Here is a 27,059-nt window from a genome sequence, read left to right as displayed (position 1 = left end):
ATACTATTCGTTATGTATTAATTATTAAATTAAGCTAATCTTATGAACTAACATAAGAGTTTGTCAACTTCTCTTAAAACAGATAATTCTTGAAAACCAGAACAGCTGTAATCTAATTTGCACAACTATACATTTTAGATGATCATTGTAAATTAATGTATATGTTTCTAAACCATCACTTGGGAAGGTGCTGGTCGCAAGTTAGAATACTTGCTGACTATATTATTAGGATGAACTTCATATATAATACAATATATATATAACCATCTCAACAGTGTAACCAGTCAGCCAGCTAACCAAAACAATAAATGAAAATTATGAAAAATTATAATCCCTCCCCCCTCTTACTGTGAACCACTATGTCTGCAGTGTTCAATATAACTAAAAATGATAAACAGCACTTAACTTGATTATATTTCAAAACTTCTAAGATCAGCAAAAGTAACTATTCACAAACATGCTATTAATCTCTGTAATATACTGGTATGGTTGCGATTTTAAAAAAATATTAAATGCATTACCATCATGTGTGTTAACAAAATAAGAAGATGAAAGAGCTTCATTAATTGTAAAGTTGCTTACAACCTCAAATTAGCTTAATTGTATGTTTGAGCCATGAAATTTTAGTAAACTCAATAAATTTTCATCATCTGAAGTAACTATTACAATATCAGTAATATATTTTAATTAATCAAGCAATTTTCAAAAAATTTCAAATTTCATTTTGCGAGATATAAAATTCAACGAGAAAAAAAATTCAACACACATACACAAAAGAAATTCTTTTGTTCAAACTGAGAATGTCTATAAGGATAATTATAAAAATTAGATGCTTATATTTTATGACAAATTTTACACAATTATTCAAGAAATTCATCAGTGAAATTTATTTTGCACTCCTCTCTGCTCTGTCTGGAAAGAATTTTTAATTCTCTAAATATATAACACATAATTCCATTTATATTTCTCTATTTACTAATATACATTATTTCAAATCACTTAAGTATTTTTTTCAATATTAATTTAAAAAAATCTGAAAAGCATTTAAATACAATTTCATGTAGATCTAATATCTGGTTTAAGTACAATATTATAAGAATAGTGAATATTCTTATATACAATACTATAAGAATTGAGAAGTTTCAAATCATAAATTATTAATTACTTGATCAAATAAATGATATCAAAATTACTCATTTCCAATAGTCAGGATAGAATTAAGTTGTTGAAAATTAAAGCTCTCAATCAAAATAAAACTATCACTGATTCTGATGATGCCTTGTTGAAAAATAATACATGCAACAAGTCTATAGCATGAAATGAACCTCAAACCCATGGTGTGGGAGCATGAAAACATGGGCAAGTAAAAAAATAATAATAAATAAACTTGTACAACAAGTGCAAAATGTTTTGTATATAATTCAGTTAACTACATATTCATTATATAATCATAACTTAATAGGAAACAGAAGGTCTAAAATAAACTAATTCTAGAAGTGCACATAATTCTGATGCCACTTAGCTTAATATGATATTTCATTGTTAGTGTTTTTCATATCAAATAACTATTTACACAGATAGAGAAAAGTGTATTATATCTGTTATAGTGAAAATTGAATGGAATATGATATGGGCAAAAACTCACAATTTTTGGTCATTGGTAGGTTCAGTAGCAAATATATTTCTTTTAACAAGATGGTTAGAAAACCGCTATACAAATACAAAATGCAGTACTGACTTACAAGCCCAGCATTTTCGTTGTAAATTTACGTATTTGTGCACAGATTTTAAAATATTTTTTACTTTGGATGAAAGGAAGACTGGATATACTTCATGGATATTTTAACTCCATTATATATTTTACATTGGTTAAGCTATTGTTATGAATTACGTCTTTTAATGAAATCCAGCGTTATGATGTATATAATCACAAAAATTCAACCAGTTTGCTCCACCATTTCTCAATTAGAGGTTAATAAGTGTTTTAATTATTAAAAAAAGCCATAAGGTATTTAAATTAAACAATAACATGTTGAGAAACAGTAATATAAAAAAATAAATAAATAAAAACATCTGAAAATCAATAGTATACGAGAAATGAAGGAACATAACAAAAATTTCTGTTGGCATACCTTCATTTCTAGAATTCTCTGAAAGACTGAACTGCATGTAGTAAGAAAATATAATGTTCTATTCATAAGCTGACAGTTAAAAGAATACTGGAGTACAAAATTGCAATTTTAGCTACATTTAGTGCATTTTTGCCTCTGAACTGCTGTAGTTCAGAGGCAAAAATGTTTGTGTTTTATAGAATATAAATTTCAGTACAGAGGGAAAAAATCTGTACCCTGCTTTAAAATAACTATAAAATTTTTAGCAGGAATGTTATTATTAATATCATATGGTATCCATATCTGGTGTGTTGATGTGTGATGTGTGTGAATTTGAACAAAAAAAAAAAAAAAAAAAGTGTTTACATGACATTTAAGGAAATGTTTTGCATCCACCACTGTAAAAAAAGCTACCCTTTTAAAAGTCAGATACCCTTGTTCTTTCCCCAAACATTTATACATAGCTTTTCAGCTTTAAATAAAATATGGGCTGCATCATCTATAAGAGATTATATACAATATCTTTAACTTGACTAAACTCTGTCATCTTGAGTTTGGCAGTTCAGCTCCCCAGATTCAACAGAAAGGCTGACTTCTGGTGTGTGATGTTCACCAGGAATACCTCCATTCAGTCTTTGTCGACAAGTAGGAGAAGATCCTGCTCCATGTGCTACCCGAGGAGAATCTTTCCCTTCCTTCTGAGGTCCACAGCATGTCTGAGCTACACAATTGGTACTGGCAGGACAGTCTAGCATACAGTCTTCTTTATCCTGAAATGAATACTGCTTCAATAACACATCTGAATAACAAATTGAAAAACTAATTGCTGGTAAATGTAAATTTTAACTGCTAAAAAGTTTTCCACTATACAAATAGAATCTGCTCTAAAACTATATATATATTTGTAGCAGAGTAAAAGACATGATAAAATGTAAATTCAAAAAATTTATAAACAGTTATTTACAGTTAAAAGCTTTGCTATCCAAGAGTACTAGATTTGATGGTTCCCAGTATAGGTATTATATTGCAAAAAATTTATATACAGTTATGTATTATATAATAAAAACAGAAGAACATGTTGGTGTTTTCCTTGAAATAGTCATACTGTTATGTAAATGAACATTGTTACACATATGACATCTGAAAGTTCAACTGTATTATTCATGAATGCTGCAATTATACTGTTTTCTCCCCCCCCCCCCCGCAACTTTTGACCATTGAAGTCCCTGCAAAATTTCTCAGTCTGCTAACTACACTAATGACATCATTCAAGTTTTGCTCTGATGATTTAATAGTTTATCACAAGATGCAAAAGAACTAAACAGTTTATTACTGATATTTAGCATCCAGTTACAGAGGCATTTTCAAAGTCAGAGCAATCACAATCATCAAATTCCATGTGTACCTTCAAAACAGGATAGTATGATAGTATCACATGATTTACTTTACATTGTTGATGACAGCCTTCCTAATGACAGTTTTCTTCCAAATTAGTCTTATTTGTCAGGACTGCAATATTGCCAGATTTTTATTTCTGGTCTTTTAATTACATCAATTCACTTAGACACTGGTTTTCCTCTGGTCCTTCTCATTCTGTTTAAGCAACCATGCCACCTTAGTTTACTTCTGTCAACATATTTTTGAATGCTAACAATGTCAAGTTTCTTCCTAATATCTTCATTTCTAATATGATGCCATTTGCTCATCTCCTAATTTTTATCAAACTCTTTTTTTTTTTTTGTTGTTGTTGGTCTCACCCATGAAAGGTTATTCGCAAACCTATCATACATTTTGTACTGTGAGTAAGTTAAGGATTTTTTTTTCTATTTTTATTAATTTTTTGAATTTTTTATTTTACTTAGTCCAGAAATCCTGCTCTAGAGACCAAATATGGAACTTTTTCAAGCCTCCGGTAACCAGGATAGTTGTCTCACACCAGGCAATGAAATTCATCTTCCACCTGAAATGTGTACTGAGTCTTTGATCAACTGCTTTATTTCTAACCTAACTCGGATACAGAACTTAAAATTGGTTTAACATGATTCTGCCATGCAGGGACAAATTGTCTTGTGCTGTGCTTGGGGTGGGACATGAGAATTTTTCTCGAATTTCTATTTGTATATTAGGCAGGCAGCCATGCCACAAATTGCAGTGCATGCTTTGATTGTAACCAAAACTGTAGAGATGGTGGGAAATGAATGTGTTTCTTTCAGGATATATTAGAAACTAATAATGAAGGTAACTCCTACATTTGGTAAATATACCTACATTTTTATGTATGTGAACGAATTGAGACATGAATAATGTGAAAATGACTGGCACATACAGAGGAGGGAAAGAACAGGTGAAATACTTGAACAGAAATACTTGCACTATAGGCAAACAAATGATCAATCATCCTTTCAGAGGTTTAGGTCTAGTGGCATGTTCCACAGAGATAAATGAATTACTAATAATTTAGAGTTGTGGCATTATGTTATATCCAACCACAAGAAGCCGTGGATTGGAATGAGTTACGTGCCATCCTATAATCACTAGACATGCAAGTTTACATTTGTGGTGGAGTGGTTACTACTCTCAAACCAACAGGCTTCAGATTTGAATCTTGCAATTAGCATGGATATTTGTGATTGTCCTTACATATGGAAGATAAATTTCATCACCTAATGTGAGACCACTGAGCTGCTTACTGGAGGCCTAAAGTGGCTTGAAAAAGTTCCATTTCTAGTTACTAGGGAAGGTTTTCTGGACAATTAAAAAAATTAAAAATAAAATTAATAAAGAATAGAAAAAAAATCCTTTGTCCACCCATGTTGCGAATGTACTACAGGTTTACATAAATTAAAGATCCCAAGAAATTATATACTTGGTTTAATCCTTTATCCAAGCGTAAGCAAACTAAGTTTGTGGCTGAAGTATTTTCAGGACTGGGGCAACTCATATATAGAAACTAATGACTTTGCATCACTTGCCTTAGTATCCCATAATTTGGGATCCCAGACTTCCCATAAAATATGGGATCATCCCGTTTTTGGCTAATGTGTCCCGTTGTCCCGAGAAAACTCTTCGGGACAGTTTTTTGTCCTGTATTTTAGAGTTCAAGACTGAATAACAAAATCGATGAGTTGCAATTTTTATTCTATTACAAACATCGCTCTCCGTCATTACAGGGAACTGTAGACACGTTTTCTCAAGGCGAGTGATGGCAACACTGCAACGATGATAAGTTCATTAGAACAGTGTGCATGTCCATTGACATTTTGGCGTGTGCCGTGATATTGGCTCAGCTTTAAATAGCATGGAACCATCCGTCTGCTTGGCCCACTCCATTTTAGAAGCTTGCTCTGAGAGAAACAGGTTGGTGCTTGCAGAGTATTAATTACTGCATGGCTGCTGTTAAAATGTATGGTTTTTCAATTCTCCTGTGGCCCTGTGGAACATTGAAAATGCCAAAAAGGAAGTGCGATTATACAGATGCTTTAAAAACTCAATTTCCGTTTTTTAAAAAAAATGACTAAATTGGGCAAGACAGATAAAGTGGAGTGTATGGTTTGTGGTGGCTTGTTTAGCATCGAGCATGGCAGGAAAAATACAGGACACTTATGACTCATAAGTGTCCTGTATTTTTTTCCAATGTATCTGGGATCCCTACTCATAATGCAAAGCACATATCCTTACAGGTATGTATAATGCTGTGCATTATGGGAAGGTCACTACCTAGACTGGTTTCGACCTTTATTGAGGTCTTATCAATGGGAGCCAGATCAAGAGGTGATACTAAGGGGTTGAAGTAATGCCAAAGTCATATTTTCATATACGAGTAGCCAAAAGGTGTCACACCTTATTATTAAAATATTCTGGATTAGAGATAGTTGGACTTCTTACAGGTTTACAGAAAAACTTTTCATGGGTGGCAACTACATAAACTAACCAATTATACATAAATATTTATTAAGCTACCTGTAAACATAGGTAGCTTAGTAAGTGTACAGTATATGGAGAGGGGTGGGGCATATTCAAACTAATAATGTTAATCAGATTATTCATTCAAGCATGGCACGAATTGCATGCGCTGATGGAGTACTACTACTTCTTAATCCTCCCCTCTTCTACCTATTATGGTGTCAAGGTATGTATTCTTGTAACTGCAACTGTACTCAAGAATAACGTGGTTAGTCCTGTGTCTTCCAGTATGTCCTATGTTTGTAGATGAGTGTGTCCATGGGGCTGGTTTGCCTGAGGAACAAAAATACCTGAGTTTCTGGGAGTAAAAACCCTCTACTTCTGTATGAGACTGGCTAACTCACCTTTAGTCAAAGGTAAGTTAGATTCTCACGCCACAGACGGGAATTGAACTGAGGGCTTTCCAACCAAAGAGCTTCTTCTATACCAACTGAGCCAAGGAGGCTCTGCTGATGAAGTACTAAGTGAGCAGATCATTTTGCGTAATTTCTTGTGCTTGTTATATGTATTTAAATTAATTGCTTTTCTGTTTTCTAAGAATTTTCTTTTATTAAAAAACACATTTTTTACATAGTAATAAATCCCAAATATGCCAATATTTTGTTAGAGCCCACCAGATGCAGCCCTTTTCTTGGGAAAACATAGATTCATTTCACAGAAATGGATTTTTGTCTATACTTTCTAAAAATGGAATGAAAATGTCCCTGCATAGTGAGCCCCCCCCCCTTCCACACAACACACCCACACAGATAACATACTACATAGATATAAGTAAAACAAAGTTACTGTATCACTAAATACAGTAGAGGCCAGTAGTGTCTATGTACTATATTTTGTGAGAGAGTAATTAGTGTAATTTAGAGACAATTGGAATGAAAATGATCCTGTCTAGTGAATACCTTCCCTCCCACAAATACAAACAAAACAGTTTTATGGGAACACTAAATATAATATCTAAATAAATACAACATACCAACCTTCTTCAAATTTTCAGTAGCAGAAAATGTGGTCAGATTGTTCACAATGTCATCACTGAGTGTAGAATGCAACTACTCAGTATTAAAATTGATTATTGTATTGTTAAATTGATTTTAATGATACTGGTTTGAAAAAAAAAAAAAAAGAAAGAAAAAAAAAACAGTAGTGAGAAAAATATTTATGCATTGTAACTCACCACAGAAGTCAGTGGAGCAGGGGGAGCAGCAGAAGGATGTCGACTTGTGGGCGAATGCTTACCGTCGAATATAACTTGCCCTTGCATATAACTGGCACCCCCTGATTTCACTTTACGAAAAAAGACATTAAAAGGTTTTGCATATATACCTCCCACACAAAAAACAACATGCCCTCCCCAACAGCCATTATATACTGTAGATGCAAGAAAAAAAAAAAAAAAGTTTTATTGTATCCCTGAATAAGACAGAGGCTTTTCCAGTCTGTGTAATATATTTCTCAACAAATAGTGCAATTAGAGACAGCTGGAATAAAAATGGCGCCTAACTAATGAATCACATGTACCCCTCTCACAGAAACTACGCTGTATAGGCAATCAAAACCATATGTTGCACCGGAAACATAGTATCTAACTAAAACTATTGTCCAATTCTTCAATTACACGAAATAAGTGATTGTTTGATTGCATTTGAAATTCTCGATATTATGAGAGATCACAGAGGCTTTCAAGTAAAATTCTATCACGAATTGAAACATGCCATATAATGCTTGTGCGAGTTCCCCTTCCAGCTCAAACGCAAACAAGGCAATAAAAACCAATCATGGGTTGAAACTTTGTGTGAGTTGAGCCCGCCGGTAATAAGAAGTTCTGTCGGAATGATAAACGACACCCCGTCGTGAATGTCTTAAAACTAAAAAATATATAGTGAATGTTGTTATGACAGTTGCAGATGTTATGGGATTCGGTTGAAGAAAATTAGCATTTCAACTCAAAAATTGTCGGTTGCATTTGTCTTTGGGTCGCGTGATCTTTTGTTAATACCGCACCAATCAAATTCATGTCTTCATTCTGTCTCTCCTGTAAAACAAATTTAACTTGTACATAACAATTAAAAAAAAGGCTGAATAATTTATAAGCATATAAAAGGATATCACATGTAAATCGTTGACGTGCTGGCAAAATTATCGGGCATGCCATAGGTTTGCCACCACTAGTCTAGGCAATCGAAACCAGAAACCTCACAGAAAAGGTTGGTCAATCCTTATTCCTGTGTGTCCTGTCGGAAAATGCATGTGTTCACGGGACCAGTTTACCTGTTCTAAGGGATGAAAAACCTGAGTTCCTGGGTGAAAAAACCCTCTACTTTTATACGAGACTGGCTAACTCATACTTAGTCGAAAGAGACCAGATAAAGGATCCTCGCATCATGGACAGGAATCGATCCTAAGTCTTTTCGACTAAAGGGCTTCACTTATACCGACAGAACTATGGAGGCTCTAGTGGATAAAATCCACTACAAAGACTCATAGTGGATTTTATTTAGGAATATAACATCATTTGCATAAAGTAATAAACCGAGTTAGATATCTCCGATTCTGATCTAGGTTTAATGCTACTTTCCTTCAATGTAATCCATATACTTGAAGAGATAAGGTGAATCCTCATCTTCTAGCTGATTTTCCATCAAACCATCTTCCTGTAGTCCCTATAACATGATTTGCATGAAGTAATAAGCTGAGTTAAATATCTCCATTTCTGATCCAGGTTTAATGCTACTTTCCTTCAATTATCCATATACTTGAAGAAAAGATAAGGTGCACCTTATCTTATACACGATTTTGCATCAAACCATCTTCCTGTAATTTCTATTTACTTACAACTTAAATAGAGATTAAAAAGTATTGCTCTATATAATTTGCAATTTACACCAGTGCTTCCCAAACTTCTGGATGTCAGGGCCCCCTTTGCAAAAATTAAAATATTTCACGGTCCCCCTCTAAAAAAAATCGTAATAGAGAGATATATTATAATATTTATTGTATTTATATTCAATACAAAACATACACAGCGAATATTGCAAAAATCCAATGCAAATATTACATTTTTTGCCTCTTACCGTTTGGTTCTGAAGACAATGCGAGCTGTTCTTGTAAAATATGAAATATTGTCTTTTTTTTTTGAGTCTGTTTCTGCTTCTTCTGATTGTTCATGGGATTTTTTTTTAAATTTTTTATCAGCCACTTATCTATCTCAGTGAATATTACCTGAATAAAGGAATCCCCAGACCAGGAACATTTTTCTCTTTTGTGACTTTTCTCCCTTTACGGTAATTAAGCCTAATGCGAAACAGACAGCAAAGGCAGGTTATTAAAACGTGCATATGATTGGTGCGGTATTAACAAAAGATCGCGCAACCGAAAGATAAAAGCATAGCTGACAATTGAGTTGAAATGCTAACTCTCTTCAACCGAATTCCATATGTGAAACTGCAATAACATTCATTATATATATATATATATATATATATATAATATATTACTTAGTTTTAACACTTTTACGAATTTTAACATGTTCGGTTGAATTTTATTGCTGCCTTGGGAAATCGAACTCACACACATCTAATTAATAACAATAGTTTTTAGTTAGATACTGTGTTTGCCCATGCCACATATGGTTTTGTTTCAGTCTATATAGCATAGTTTCTGTATGAGGGGACATGTGATTCATTAATTAGTGTGTTTTTATCCCAGTTGTCTCTAACTGCACTATTTGTTAAGAAATATATTACACAGACTCCTCATACCTTATTCACTGGCATAATAAAAGTACTTGTTTTTATTGCCTCTGCAGTATAGTGGTAGTTAGGGAGGGCGTGTTCTTTACCACTGCAAGGGAGTTACTATCTCCCCACATGAACTTGTTTAAGCTTTTTTTCATGTGTGAAGTATATGCGAAACTTTTATTGGTAACAGAAAACTAGCTCGGATGAGAGTGATAATATAAAACGATTTTTGATATGTATATAAAGTCAATATTAACAGTCCCTGATTACGAACGAAAGCGTGATGAAAGGGACAGGAAGATTTGGAGCTTCCCTGGAGAGCATTCGAAGTAAATACAATTAACCACTTCTTTGAAATGAAACATACGAATAAGCAATATTTACTAATATTCATTAAGCGCAAAATATGCAGGAAGAAAAGTTTGTGAACCAACACCAATGTGTTAATTTTTCCATTAAAATATAAAAAATAACAAAAAAGAAATAATAAATAATAAAAGTTAAATACGTTTCTTTTAAAATAAAAAAATCTACTTAGTCTTAAAACATTTTAAATTTGTTTTCATTATTTCACGCCCCCCTCCTCAACAAAACCTACGGCCCCCAGTTTGGGAAGCGCTGATCTACACCATACAATTATAGCGTTTTGGTCCAACTCTAGCATATTCTTTCACAAATTTCTCTTCCACACACACACATACATGCACACAATGAAGAAATGAATAAATGTATACTTAAGCTAGTGTTCTAGTACCCTGATTCCCCCACCCCACCCCCTAAGAAGATAACAGTCTTCCAGACCAGATCTTTGGTAGTTTCAGTTAGCCAAATTTATTTAAATGATGTGTTTAAAAGCATTCTGCTTTTGGAATTCAGTCTTTCATTTTTAAAGCAGTTTCTTTTTGAAGTTACACCTTCCTCCATTTCAATGTAAGTAGAGAGCCTGCTAACCTGCTTTCTGTATGAGCACCATAATGAGATAAAGGAAAAGTACAGCATTCAAAAGAAAAGTTCTGAAAAGCAACATATGCTTTGCATACCACACATTTAATTTAAATAAAATTGGTTGCAAGAAAGACATTCTGTGAGAATGTCATCCTTCATCAAAAGCAACAACAAAATGAACTCTTGACTACATCCAGGAAAGTGATCAAGGCACTAGGATCACAAACTTGAGTAATTTATGGCCTTTCTAATTTCTTCACTGTGTTCCCTCTACAATCATATTGTGATTGCTCTAACCCTAATAATGTCTCAACAATTAGAGGCAAAAGATTTGCATTATAGTCTTGTTTTACCATTATGTTATGATAATTAACCATCAAAACAATATATATTAATATATTACTAATACCTTGGCTTGTCAGAGGCAAGTAACTCACTTTGCTCCATACCTAATTAATGCTGTGATAGAGTATTATTTTCTATCTGTAGAGTATGCCAATTGTGTGTATTCTGATACTGGTTTGTGGGATGAAAATTGAGCTTCTGAGAAGAAAAATCTTCACCTCTCTTTAGAGACTGGCAAATTCACTCTTTAAATGAAGATCCCTTATAGGTACATAAAAATCAAATCCAGTTTTTTTCCCAGCCAAAGGGCATCTTCATTACCAATCAACCAAGATATGGAGCAGTAAAGATTATTGTGTGTCACCTCCAAATACCACCATCTCCACTACTTAATCCTTCACCTGCGCATGTTGGCACTAACAACTATCAACACGAATGCCATCTACTGTCAATCAATAGTATTTTTCATCTGTAAACTGCATGGCTGATTTACCTGTATAGATGTATAAATTAGTTAAAATTATTTTTACATAATTTGTCTATGTGCAAACTTTATCATTAAGTATTCATTTGAAATAAGGAAAATGTATATAATGATCATTATGCTTATATTTTGAAATCATCTTGTCAAAAAACCTATTAAGCTTAATCATGCCTCATTAAAAAAAAAATGAACAAATGGAAAAGAAGAATATATTCTTTCACCAGAATTTAAAATACTTGCAGATGTTCTCTGCAGTGATATTATGGATCATTAAGTTAATGAGAAGTTTCATTTCAATTTTCACTATTAAATATAGTTTCTCTCCCATGAGTAACACTGCTTTGTGCTAGCTGCATCGTGATGTCATGCTTCACAGTCTCAATGTAGTGTGATATGTTTGTACATGATACACATGATGAATATGTGAGAAAGAAGAGATGCTACACAGGAGAGCAAGAAAGAGAGAGGGGATTATTTCATAAACTATTAGATTTATGTGTTTTTGCTAAAGATGATAATTCTATGGATGATTTAATTTACCTCATCTTTAGTGAATATAATGAGAACTTCCACAGCTGAGTGAAGAAAGGAAACCATACAGTGCTATTTCCATTATATGAACTATCAAACAAAAAGGAATGTTAAAAAGAATTAACATATTCTAGATGGCTATTATTGAACAGTCAAAAGTTAAAGAACTAAAACATTGCTGTGCCTAATATCTGTATGTTTTCATGAGACACAGTTGAAAGGGCCTCTTATGTGTCAAAGTAGATACAGAAATTGATGAAGCTAAGTTGTAAATTATTTTTTATGCTGGCTTGGAATTCTATTTTGAAATATCTTTCAAGTATGTGTGTGTGACTTTTTAAGGTATTGCTCATTTTATGAGGTGCTTCATCCTGATTCCCCATAACAAGCACTAGGAGTACTTCTGATCTGGGGTGATAGTTACATTATGGTCAAGAGAACTAAAGTTCTAAGATAGTATTATGTCTATCGCCTGTTGTTTTTTTTTTAATTAATGATTCACAATCTACTAGTCTAGATCAACAAATTTCTTGTTATTTTTTTTAAACACTGTACATTTAAACACTGTCAACAAATATATAGATGCAACTATAAAAAAATAAAAAAATCAGTTTTTTGCAACTTACTTCATTTCCTAAATCTACAAATTCTGGCTGGATAGTAGTCGAATGAATTCCTTCATTGTGAAAAAACTCTTTTACTTTTTCAGCTATATGCATGTAATCCACAAGATTCCGACAACGAATATGAGCTGAAGCAATGATTCTTTCACCTGCCAACTGCCATACATGAAACTCATGAACTGCTAAGACTCCATCTATCTGCAATTAAAGTTAATACATAGAATATTCTATTGTAATAAGTTTTGAAAATTACAACTAAATTCTAGTAGTCGCAAAAAAAAAAACTTCTGAACTTTGACACCCATTTACTTTAGAACAAATTTATAAAGTAAATGGGTGTCAAAGTTCAGAAGTTTTATTGTTCCCCCCACCACCACCACTCACTCACCCATACTGTATAATACTGGTGAGCAAGAGCCTGATATTCATGAATTTCTGGATTACAAGAGAAAAGAATAATGCTGTCTCTCTCTCTGTGTGAGTGCGCGTGTGTGTGTGTTAATAATAAGCAAAACAGTAACTGAAGGCACTGCAGTATGAGAGTGATACAGAACTTATGAGATTATACAACAATCTAACACATCATTGGTCAGATGATTAGAAATAAATTTCATATTATGTCAAACTGTTTCTTATTAAAACAAACAAAACAGGCCTGCAAAAACAAAGAGAAACAAAGAGCAAAAAACAGACCAAATTGTTGAGTCCAATTTGGGATTCAGCTGACCAAACTGTACTGGTTTAAATGTGACAGGTGACAGTACAGGGTGATCATAAAGTCGTGCAACCCAGAAATAGCACGTATTGTGAGGTTAATTACAAGTATATGAAAAATGAAACAGCTATGAATACAGATTATAATCAGACCTTTATAACAAAAGAAGAATAGGAACCTCTAGCTCTTTTTATGTTTGATGCCACCTTGTGAAGCACCTGTACAGTGATGTTTTCAATCGCTGTTGAAATGTTCAGCTTTAGTTCATCCATTGTTTGAGGATTATTCCGATAAACAACACCTTTGAGATAACCCCGAAGGAAAATATCTGGTGGTGATCTTGGAGGCCACAATTCTTTCGAGATGAGATAGTCACCAAAAAATGTACAGTACTATTTGATGTGTGGCACACTGCATTGTTTTGCTGGAACCAACAATCACATTCACTGACCTCAAGGAGTGCCACAAACTGTGTGATGATGTTTGGGTAGGCAGAACTATTCACTGCCATTTCAAAGAAAATGGGTTCCACTATATGATGGCATGATATTGCACACAAAACTCTAATTTTCTGAGAATGCAAAACTTTTTCATGAAAAGCATGTGGATTTTCACATGACCAAATCTTATTGTTTTTGACTATTCATATACCCACTGAGGTGAAACTAGGGCTTGTCCCTGAAGAAAACTGTATCAAGCATCTCTATACCATGTTCTTCAATGAATGAGCATAATCATTTGCAGAAGATTATTTGTTTGCCTTTATCTGGGTCCTTCACACCGGACTGAGTGCATACAATATGGATGAAGACATAATGATCGCGTAGCTTTCTAAACACTACCATATGACATTGATGATCGCATGGCAAGTTTCCAGAAGCTTTTTGTTGGGGGAATGCTGAAGTGCTCTATTTATCATCAACTTCTGAGGGACAGCTGTACCCGGATATTTCTCGCAAAATTCCTTGGCAACACATGTGTAAGAACGATTAGTGAAATAACTTTCTAAAATGAAAACTCGTTGCAGCTGGGAAAAAGACATTTCACTTCCACAGTGAACAAAGCTACACTGAGAACAACCTATACATGTTACAGTGAACTCGGTATCTCTGATAGGTTGTAATAATATGATGGTAACATCTAGTGGTGTAAGGAATGATTATAATGATTTGGAAACAAATAGTACAAACTCAAACTTTCTGTTGCATGACATTATGATCACCCTGTACAATGTGATGAAATTTCATGCTGGCTGGGCATTAAACAAAGCCCCTGCTACTTTCATCAAAAAGCCAAACTAATCAAACTAGCAAAAGAACTAATGAAGTAAACATAGACATAATTGGTGTATTACTGATATGAAGGAGACTAAAAACAGGTGAATCATGCTGAAATCGTGCTAAATGTAGGATTTGTAGTGATCAGGGAAAGGAAGGAGCAGGAATAGCATTAACACTAAGTAACATATTAGCATTAACATTGAAGGCAATTTCGAGTACAGTTATGTGGGAAAATTTCAAAAGAAAGGAATTGAACAACAAAACTTATTTGTGGCCATAATTCCATAGAACATTCTGGTAAGAAAGAAAAAAGTGGAGAAAATTTTCAAGTCATTACAGAAGGTAGCTGACAAAAAATTTTTTTCTTTGTCAGCTATATTGACAAAGAAAAATTTCTCCAAATTTTTCCCACCAACGGGAAAAATTTGGAGAAAAAGACAAAGCTAATAATAACAGTAAGTATCGCCTGGATATTTCTCTTCAGGACATGGACTAGTCATCATTAACACTATGTTTCAACATAAAGATATGAACATTTCACATGGAGAGAAGACACCAGAAAAAAGAAGTTGCATTAATTATTATCATTGATAGTGATATCTTCGCACTGGTTCAGGAAATAAGACTATACAACATATTTGAAATCAGAAGTGATCATCATTTAGTTTTAAGCAAGATAAAAAGGAATAACATAAAGAATAGAAAAATATGTAAGAAAGTTTTAAAAAGAATTGAAGTAGAACAGCTTTTACTGGTGAACTGTAGACTTATCTACACAAATATTATTCAATAAAAATAAATAAATAAATAAGAAGAAGGCTTGAAAAACAAGGATATAAATCCTTGGAATTCGTGACAAACACTAAAGAGAAAATTAACTGATTCAGTTACTGAGGTATGTAAAGTTGTCTGCAAGTATAGAAAATTCAAAATTCCATGGTGGAGGCAATAAATTAAAGAGGAAGTCCTGGAAAAGAAGAAAACATAAAAGCAATACATAGCCTAGAAAAACAGAAAAGTCAGAAGTTAGAAATGAAGGAAACACAGGAAGGTAGTTTGACATAAAATCAGCTGTAAGATAAGGGTGTACTCTATTTCCACTCATATTCATTATCTGTTTAGGTCACATTATGAAAGAAATCCTGATATCAGAATCAAGGATATTGAACTTAGCTTTTTGTTTTATGTGGCTGATGTACATATAAACAAATCCAGAGCAAAGTCTACAGGATTCTTTAACTAAACTGAATAACAACTATTAAATCTTTGACATGAAAATTCAGAATAAAAATCAGGAAAAACTTCAACTGCATAATCAATAAAGAACTTATAGAAAAGTAAAATTTCTGCTATTTAAGCACACATTTTAGTGAAGATGACATATTAAAGGTGGAAATAGACAATAGAATAAAAATTAAATACATAATGAAATACAGTTTTATACTGCAGATCACAAAGAAACTGCCCATGAAAAATAATTTTTAAAAAAATCCAAAAAGTAACAAAAACTTAAGTCCAGTAGACTAATCATTATTAGATTGGGTCTTTTCCAGAAATATTTCCAAAAGATTTCTATATGACTGTGATTCATTTCCTACTCCATCATCTTATCTTTTATTAGAATGAACTTTTCATTTTATCCTATATTTGGATTTTGTGGCATGAAATTTAGTCCTGATTTTTTTAACTCTTTTGTATTCCACATCCTTTCATTTATGTCCTGATGTATTTTACACAATCTCTCAGATGTTGAATTCATTTGCTCGATATCACCTTCCAGATTCCTATAGCCACTCTGAACCTTTAGATTACCTAGATTTTCTGCAGTCCAATTATCCAACAGGCTTGAACTGGCTTCTATTCTTTAATTCGACTGATCAAACTAACATGGATGCTGAGTTATTTGCTGATACCAATGACCTGACATTATTATTATCAGATCTCCATGGAATCAAAGAACTCACTATACGAGGTCCATACTCTCATACAAAAAGATAATTGAACATACCTTAAACCCATTCAAAGAACCTACTCCTAACTTCTTTTCTCACACCTTCCTGAATATAGCTTCCACGGATGGCCTCTTGTTCTACTATGAAAAATCTGGTAACGACTATTCACCAAAACATATCCCATTCCAAATTCAATAATTACAGTCTCTTCATCCCATTCAAAAACCAGGTCTGTCAGATCTGTCACAGTAGTCTAATTGTGGCCTGATCAGGGATTTATACAAGGGAATCATAACTTCTGCATGTCAAAATCCTCATCACTGCCAAATTTGTTTTTACTCCTTTCTTATTTAAGCATTTTACCTTTGGAATACACTGAGCCATTGTTCTATTAAATGTCTCAATCTGTGCCAAAGGAACATCTGTCTCCTTTCCACCAAACTCCTCTCTTCATGATATAGCCCCTAGTTGTCTCCTAAGTTTTTCATAATCACCAACCTTATAGTACCACATATATCCTTTTCTCACAGAAGTTTTCATATGCTAAGCTACAACCCAGGTGATCACTTCATGGCCAGTCTCACCAACTGTAGGAAGATCAGATGCTACATTCACAATCACATCCTCTGATAATATGGTCAGATCTAAGCCTCTCAACTCTTGCATGCCCTCATTCAAGAAATTTAGTCTTCTTATTTCCTGATAGTATCAGGAAATAAGAAGAATAAAATGAATCAATATTACCATAATTAAACTCGCCCATTATGACCACTCTTCTTTTGCTTACTAAGTCAATTTGCCTATATGTCTCAACTCTACATTCCCTGGCTGATAGCAACATCCAAATAAATTTATATCTCATCCTATCAACTGCCACTGCACATCATACAGCTTCAAAACCATTGAAGTAAACCAATGGTTGTATCTTCACCTTATGCAACCATAATTTCACTGCTATAATCAGCAGCACTTCCCTCTCCCCTCTCCCTTCTTGCTCATTTCCCCTCATTTTCTCATTACCATTGGGTTGAGGGGAAATGATCAAGAAGGGAGAGGAGTTCTGCTTATTATAGCAGTGAAATTATGGCAGCATAAGGTGGAGATACAACTGTTGGTTTACTTCAATGGTTTTCAAGCTGTATGATGTGCAGTGACAGTTGATAGGATAAGATATAAATTTATTTGGATGTTGCTATCAGTCAGGGAATGTAGAGAGTTGAGACATATAGGCAAATTGGCTTAGTAAGCAAAAGAAGAGGCTGGCAGAATAACAATTCTACTATACTAAGGAATCATTATAGAACAAGGTGGTTTCCTGTTGCCTTACTTGGTCTATAATAAAACCTATATCTGTAGATATGTATGTTCATGGGACCAGTTTCCTGTTTTGAGGGATGTAAAAAAACAGTTTCTGGGGGAAGGGACCTCTACCTCCATATGAGACTAAATTCGCATTTGACTGCATAGCTCTAATAAAAGTTCCTCATGCCACAGATAGGATTTGAACCCAGGTTATTCCAACCAAAGGGCTCCATGAAAACCAACTGAGTTAGAGGCTTTACCCTTCTTATTCTTGCAAAAAATTCTCTTGCTCACCCTTCTAGCTGACACCAATCTCAGTTTGCATGCTCCTCACAGCCTGCTACCTTTCGACTAATATTTGCTTCTTGTTCTCAACTTTAATTTAACACCTTCCAGTCCATCAAAATACCATACTTTCTGCACATCCATACCCTTTCACTTTTCTTGTTCAATATCTTGACAAACACACCTTCCATATTTCCCATATTACACCCCAACAACAAACCATCTTTGAAAAATCTACACCACTCACCACATTCAATTTTCACATCTGCACTTGGTTATTGTTCTCGCTGCCATTTTGCCTTTGTTAACTATGCAGCTGATAGTTAACAAAGGCAAAATCTACTGAATAACCTCAACAATCACTATGCCTTCAGTACTCCCAAATATCACTGAAATGTATACAATTTTCCCCCAACAATTACAGAAAATATAACTTATCTAGGGTTTTGAGCTGCTCTATCAGCAATCTTCTGATGACACTCACTCACTCACTCACACACACACAGTCAATCTACTCATCACAATATGAGATAATCCTCACCTTCCTGTTAACATTCATAACCTTTTCATAACAAGCTCTCTTTCCAAATACACCTTTATAGATAAACGACATCTATAAATACACTACATAAATGTTATCTGAGTAACTTCTAAGTAACTTTGACCAAAGTGCCTTAAAAGATAGAAATATAAGATCTTCATCTCCCCTTCCACCCAAAATCGTCAACTACCATCTAAGCCTCAATTTGCAATCTAATCATTCCTTCCATACATCTTCCTCTCTCATAATCTTGAGAGAGGAAGATGTATGAGTTTCCTTATCTATACACACACTCTTTCACTGAACAACAATTTCTCCACACATCTAACATAAAACCATTCAAATCTGATCCATCAAATGGGTACAAATCCTTTCTACCAATCAAAAACACTATGGATCAACATACTGCATACCCTTTCTTCTGTAGAGTCTGCATCACAATGGTGTATGCTGAATCATTAGCAATTACAGCTCTCCATCTCAGCTTACTCATACGATACTTTGGCAACACACAATGTTGACTTTTTTTTCCCCACTTAATTCAAACTTTTTCAATATCTTCTCTCATCTTTCACTTATTTCACCTGCTTGCATATATAGCCTCAGTAATGTCACAAATCTTCATTCCCTGAAAACATGCTTTGGTTATTCATTCATCTAGCACATCCTGGATCATAGAATCATTATATATTGCAATATTAAGTTTCAACACTTTCTGTTTTCTGGTACACTTTGTAAATTGGTACGATTGGTAAGCTACTTCAAATCACATAAGATATGACCTCATAACCAAGCTTTTAGATTATGCAGTGTAGCTACTCCAAAACTTTTATACCATCTTTATTTTACATTTCAGGCTCAATATTCCTGCTTATCTAGATTTCAAGTTTCTGACAGTCTTTTTTCCATTTCAAGCACTGATATGTAATCCTTATTCATATCCAGGAAGAATGTCTATCCTTTACTACCTCATTTAATAATTTTTCAAAGTTTTATTTATTTTTATTATTATGTTAGTGACATCATTGGGCTAAGAGATATATAATCTTGTTTTCATGCTGTAGACAAAAAATATAGAAAATACAGTCAGGTTTCCAGATGATCACTGCCTTATGGTGTTAACTAGGTGACCAAAATCATCTATTATCTAAATTACTATAGAACATCCTTATCAGTTTTTATATCACCTTCATAATCTTTGATGAGCATGAGACCAGAAAGGGTCCTTTGGATCATCTTGAGCTAAAATCTAAGATAGGAAGAAGAAGAGAAAAAAATAATCTTTGATTCTTTTTGTGGTACTTTTTCCTTTATTTCTAAAATTTCTTAGTATTCCTCAACACATTTTTAGCTTATTGATATTTATCTTCTATATTCTTTCCAAAATCTTCCCACAGCTTTTGTTAAGTAATTACATAGCTTTCTTACATTTTAAATTTGCGAAAATGATGAATGACAGAACCAAAACCATTATAAAGTTCAATTCTGATCACAAATCAAAAGAACTTTTTCTAGACCTTCCCCCCCCCCCCCCAGCCAGTTCCCAAGTTAATCAATCTTTGGTATACACATGTAGGGTTTTTCACGCAAACTCAGAGTTTTTAACCCATAACTCAGAAAACTGACTAGACTCTATTTCAGACAATAATATGACAGGATTTAAGAATACAAGATGGTGGCAGTATCTTTGCAGACTACCACATGCCTCCTCAGTTGAATTAATCAAAATTTTCTTCAGATTTTGCAACTCTTTGGTTAAATATTTGGCTCTTATTTTCAAATTCATCATTTTCTTGCCAATATTTGTATATTTGAATCTACAGTTCTCATCTCAGAACTGTTTAAGCGATTCTTTTTAAAACTTTACTATTTTATTCAATGATACGTGCTTTTATCCTACTTAAAATTAAATGGCAACTGCCTGCTTTTTCGAATCCCCCTGTACAGTCTTGTATTTAACCTGCATGAAAATATCACTATCAACATTTAACAACAACAATATGACCTTTCTTATTTCTTGTGGTTCTCTGCACATTTTTATATTGGAAGATGGTGCTAATAATGACCTGAATAGAAATCTATCAGGACTCATTATTATTATTAGAGAAACATAGGCAGAAATAATTATAATTTCTAATATCTCATTTTGAAATTTTCCCGCATCATTCCATCTGAAGTCACTCCTCATCAAAACATTTATCTTCCAGTCTCGTACTAACTACAATGATTTCCTTCAGTGTTACTGAATAAATCCTCTTATATTTATTATTTAGAAGGTTCTAATCTATTCCTCCATGTTGTCTAGATAACACACCAATTATTTGCACACAGTATTTCTGTAATTCTTCTGCTTTCCACCATTACCATATGATTCAACAATGATGGTACCTACCTTCTTCAACCAAGTTCTAAGTAAGCCACTATACAATATTGAATACAATTTGCTATATACAATATAGCAAATTATATTCAAAAGTTCCAAAGTGTTAGAGATCATCTTCATTCATTCCGTATCTAGGTACTATCTACCAAGCAGGTGATGCTTGATGAGAAACCACTTAGCCATGGCAATACTTCAGTCAAAAACAGGTAAAAACTTGACTGTCTAATTCTTACCTACCAGCATAACATAGGTAAGTATGGAGATTAGACAATGAGTTATAATTCTCAGTGAATTTTTTGCATTCCTGGAAGGCTATGTAGAAGTGTCCTTTTTACCATGAGAAGACCATCATAAACTCTTTATCTTAGTTCAGTTCAGAAATTAAGCTTAAAATTAACCATAGCTAGATAGTTATAGTCATCAAAGTAGATAACTGTATCTGAAAATAGCTAGAGTAATCCTTTGATCCTTAAGTGACTATTCAGACTCCATTCTTGTGCACACATAGTCTGAGATGAGCTTGTCAGAAAGTCATATACAGTGAATTCTGGTTAATTAGAGAACAAACACTAGAACATTTTGGTCCAATTAAGTGGTTGCCCCAATTATGCAAAATTTCATGTTAATAGTAAAAAAAAAAAAAAAAAAGAGAGAGAGAAAAACTAACAATTTGCTGAGCAAATAATTTATTCAAATTAATTACTTGTCAATATCAACAGAGACCTGTTGCCCTTTAATGTCATCATCAACAACCATGGGTCCAATGCCTGTAGGTGTCTGATGCCATCTTGACATGATTCTTCCATTACTGCAAGATGACTCAGTTTGCATATAGAGTTTCTGCCCCATTCTCTCTTTGGTCTTTCCTTCAATCATTCCAAACAGCAACATTTTTAATTTTCTCTCATCATTCATTCTACATATATGGCCAAATATATGTAGAATGAATGTAGTTTTATAGTTAAGCGTTTTTCGTTAGTTTTCGAAATTAGCGTAGTTTCCTTTTCATTATTTTCTGGATCAGGTTTTTTTTCTTTTGGTTGTATTCGTCTGTAGATTTCCTCATTGTTCACTTTTTGTATCCAGCTTATTCTCAAGATCTTTCTATAGCACTTCCTCTCAAATGTCAACATCCTCCTTTCAGATTCTCTCAGGAGTACCCAGGCCTCGCAGCCATAGAGCATGCTGCTGAAGATACAAGTTTCTACAATGCGCAGTTTAGTTTGCATTTTTATAGCTCGGCTCTTCCATATTTTGTCTATGGCTTTTAAAATAGTTGTTGCTCTTGCTATTCTAATTTTTTCTCTTTTTTGGGGGTCCAAGTCATGCATCATGTGGCATCCAAGATATGTGAAGTGTTCCACATTTTCCAGTTGAAATCTGTCTATCGTAACTCTGTTCAGTAACTCCTGTTGTCTGAATATCACTGTTTTAGTTTTTTCAAAGTTGACATTTAGTCCATATCTTTTTCCTTCTGTGTATAGTGTTTGCAATGTCTGTTCCAGCCTTGCTGCGTCTTCTTCAATCAGGACGATGTCAGCTGCAAAGCAGAGGTAGTTTATTCTCATGCCTCCACCTTCTTCTTTAATCTTATCTAGTGTTCTTCCCAGATGTGTGATGAAGATGATTGGTGATATTGGGTCCCCTTGTCTTGTGCCTTGACTAGTGGCAAACCAATCTCCAGTCTCAACTGCTATTCTGATTTTTGCTTGTGCTTGGCTGTTTATATCTTTCAGCACATGGATCAATTTATTGTCCACACCATAGGATTCCAAGACAACCCATGTTATATTTTGGTCAATATTATCAAATGCTTTTTGGAAGTCCATGAAACAGCAGTATATCTTTTTGTTCTTTCTTCGAGCTTTCTCTAATGTAATCCTATTAAAACAGAATACACAACACAACACATTAGAAAATATTTGATATTTAAATATTTAATTTATATAACTTGAATTTCACATCATGAATGTCTATGTTTCCATTGAGACAACCATCTATTGCTTTAAAAATCATCCTTCTTAGCTAGCTACTCTGACTTCTTTTTTAACATTGGACCACTGACACATACTCCTTATCCAATTATAATGAAGAACCACTGATTTAGGTAATTCTCAACATCACAATCCTTACCTTCACACTTCTATTTTTGGAATATTTCCTCTTTTCCATGGCATGTCCATTCTTGTGATAATTTATCTTGCTGTTGTATATCAAGCATGCAATTGTAGATTTCAGTACTCCAGTTATCTCTGCTAGACAATGATGACTGGTATTGGGTGAACAGCCTTTGATTTGGTCTAGTAAGCCTTTTTTTTTTTTTTTTAAATTAGTGATAAATCATTCTATGACATCTTGGTAAGGGTCCAAATTTCATTCCAAAATTCTGCTCTGTGCCCAAAATTTTATAAAATTAAAAACATTACAAAAAAACAGAGCACTGTTCTGTTTTTTTGTAATGTTTTAGAACATTAACATAAATTTTAGAACATAAACTGTCCTCCTCTTAGAAGATAATACATTGTATAAGCTGAGTCGTGAGAGGTGCGATGGGTCATGTCACCTAAAACATGTGGAAGAACAAACTTGATGGATCATTTATAAGCTGTGGTTTGGTGCAGTATGACCTTTTGCACTCCTTGTGCCAATAAGCCTTAAACTAACAAACCACTTACAACCAACTTCAGAGGAATAATTGTAGAGTGCTGCATCCCCTGTCCAAAATAAACAAAGAAAACTCTGGAAATTATCTCGATTTGGTTCTTTAAGATTTGTCCTAAATAAATATAAATACCCCAATTAACTGGATTCTACTGTATCTATGAGCTAAAGACACTAATGCCTTAAGGTGCCTTCCACTTTTGTCAGCTAGGTTGACAAAATAGATAGCATTTCTGCTACAATCAACAGGCTGTGAGTTCAAAACCCACTTCAGACATGGATATTTTCAAAATGTAGGTGGTAAGTGATTTTCATCATCCAGTACAAGACCACTACCCAGCATACTGGAGAGCTAAAGTAGCTTAAAAAAAAGTTCTTTCATGAGTAGGATGAAAAAATATGAGTCAACTAAACTAACAACATAATTTATTCTATCATCTGCTTACAAGGATTGCTCGGTGGCATACTTGTTTATTATGTATGTAGATATGCCAGTTTATGGGAGAACAAAATTGCATTACAGATTTCCAATACATGTTATTCTAAATTCACAGTAATTGAAAAAAGACCTAATAAAGTTTCCCCTGTCAGGGACCGAGTTTGAAAATGGGTTCTGATCAAGCAGATGATGAATGATGAGAAATCACTTAGCCACGGAGATGCTTTAAACAAAAACATAGTAAAAACTAGATTATCTAGCCCCATCAAGCATCAATTAAATGTATAAGTCAATTAACTGGGTCTCAGATGGGTTGGCTTGAAGGTATAATGACAAAATGAAACTCCAAGCCAGCTCATCAGCAGATCAGATAATCAAGTTTTTATTTGTAATTTATATTTGTATTCAGAATAAATGTTTTATAATTTTTACATATATATTTTTGTGCTACCCAAGATTTATTATAAATGTTTCACAGTTTCTGTTCGATCTACAATTTAACCACTGTATATGCCTTGACGTGCACACATGTCGATAATTATATGGATGTGAAGTGTCCATTGAAGTAAATATATTGTTTGGATAACATGGATGTGAAGCTTACATTTTTGATATCTTTGTGGCTCTTTAAGGTGGTTAAACATTTACCTGAAATACAATTCTGGAAAGTAATTCATTTATCTTCTTATATTGGTAAAGAAATGGATGAGGCTATCAAGGGGTGGTAATTATTCTATATCCTAAAATATCATAATTACTCTATTACCATATTTTCTTTGTTTCTCTAAAAAGCATATGCTAGTTGGGGAGTTCACAATTCTAACTCTTACATATACACAATCAATATTTTTATTAACTGTGTATACGTAGCTATAAAATCTATAAAAGATTTCTGCTGTAAAATCTAACAAAATCAAATCCAAATTTCAAGAAAAACAATCAAATTCTTTATGGCATGTATACCTCTTGTAAAAGTTTCTTCTGAAGGGAGTCAATCTGAATATGTGTAGGTACTGTCTGAAGCAGGATAAGAGCAGACTCAGCCACTGAAATAAATAAGAGTATTTAATGACTAAAAATGTCTCTTGTATTCTATAATAAAACAATTGTTTAAAGCCAATGATCTAATATGTTAATTTGAACAGTATTTCAAAAACTGTACACCTCACACAGACTTTAAACATGTCATATTGGAGGGAGGAGGATTGTTTTTCTTTTTTTAATGAAATTTCCTTAAGCAGAGATCAGTGGACAGCAAGCAATTATGCATTCAGAATAAACTTATTAGCATATTTAATGTTAAAACTAGTTTTTCCCCTACCAATACTATAATTTTTTCAATATCAGCATTCCTTAAGACTAATACATTTATTCCAGCGATGCTCCAGTGCCATTAGTGTCCCTGTAGTGGTTCTCAGTAAGATATGCAAAACACACCCTCTACAGCTGCAATCATCTCTTGATTTGAAGAAAAATGCTGACCAGCAAGAAAGAGTTTTAGTTTTGAGAAGAGATAGAAGTCAGAGGGAGCCAAATCAGGTGAATCGGGTAGATGTTCCAACAATTCATAGTGCAGATCCCTTAATTTTCCCATTGCCAAAACACCTTTGTGGGCAGGTGCATTGTCCTGATGAAAGATGATTTTTTTTCTTCTGCAAACCAGATCTTTTCTCACGAATTTTTTTGTCTAGTCTGGTTAAAAGATCGGAATAATATTGCCCGGTTATCGTTATATCCTTTTCAAGATAATTAACAAACAAAATGCCTTTAGTATCCCAAAACACTGATGCCATGACCTTTCTTGCTGATAGAACCGACTTTGTCTTCTTTAGTGCTGAACAACTGACTTCTGTCCACTGTTTGACTGCTATTTGGATTCTGGTGTGTAATGGTGAATCCAAGTTTCATGCATAGTAATAAGTCAATGCACAAAATCAGTTTTATTCTTGTTAAAACGCTCCAAGCACTGTTCAGAGATTTTCGTGCAAGTGCATTTTTGATCTGCTGTGAGCAAGCGCGACACCCTTCTTGCGCAAAGCATTTTCATTTGCAATTCTTCATGCAAAATATATCCTACACGTTCTTTTGAAATGCCTATAGTCTCAGCAATTTCATGCATTTTGACATGCTGGTCATCCAATACCATATCGTGCACTTGCTCAATGATTTCTGGTGTTGTTACATTTTTTGGACGTCCTTCATGGATCATCTTCAAAGCTGGTACAGCCACGTTTAAACTTGGCAGCCCATTTCTTAATTGTTGAAAATGAAGGAGAAGAGTGCCTGTAAAATTTTATGGATTTCAAATGAATTTCCTTTGGCATTAAACCTTCTTTTACAAAAAATTTTATCCATTTCAAGGGAATAATACAGACAACACTTTCGCTTCAGACAGATGTATAAAACAAACTACTTGATAGAACGACTTCCAATTTCACATGGATGCTTATTACAGATGTACCAACTTAGAAAAAAAAATCTTGCCGATAGTGTTGCCATCTATAGTCGAGGCCGAGAACTTTTCAGACCGCCCTCGTAAATAGCAAGTATAAGATACTGTGGATTCTCACATCATGGATGGGATTCGAGCCCAGGTTTTTCTGCCCAAAGGACTTCGTCTATACCGACTGAGCTACAGAGGCTCTAAATTCACTCCACAGATTTACAAATTGAACCCCCTTTGCCTCACACAACTCAGCCATCTTACTATTCATTATCTCTGTTCTCCTCCTCAATTCACTGTTATCATATTTGAGCAAAAC

At 33.8% G+C, this 27,059-nt stretch overlaps 1 protein-coding gene across 2 annotated transcripts in view; it reads right to left on the bottom strand.

Moving 5' to 3' along the window:
• Positions 1-2,352: 2,352 nt before the first annotated feature.
• The window catches only part of LOC150104900 (proton-coupled zinc antiporter SLC30A1-like), a 139,822-nt gene continuing 115,115 nt past the window's right edge, over positions 2,353-27,059 (bottom strand). The window contains exons 7-9 of one of the 2 annotated variants that reach the window (XM_090396046.1): positions 25,261-25,343; positions 12,743-12,937; positions 2,353-2,893 (exon numbers count right to left, since the gene is read on the bottom strand). In XM_090396046.1, the coding sequence (XP_090252172.1) occupies positions 2,645-2,893; positions 12,743-12,937; positions 25,261-25,343 (527 nt within the window). In that variant the 3' untranslated portion in view covers positions 2,353-2,644. The remainder of the gene's footprint in view (positions 2,894-12,742; positions 12,938-25,260; positions 25,344-27,059) is intronic. The other variant, XM_090396047.1, reaches the window with a different exon arrangement.

The sequence above is a fragment of the Typopeltis vanoorti genome, chromosome 7 (genome assembly GCF_054136105.1).
Source record: "Typopeltis vanoorti isolate ZY-2024b chromosome 7, IOZ_Tvanoo_1.0, whole genome shotgun sequence".
NCBI lineage: Eukaryota > Metazoa > Arthropoda > Arachnida > Uropygi > Thelyphonidae > Typopeltis > Typopeltis vanoorti.
The sequence above is the reverse complement of the archived record's forward strand: the minus strand, read 5'-3'. Positions and strand labels throughout refer to the sequence as shown.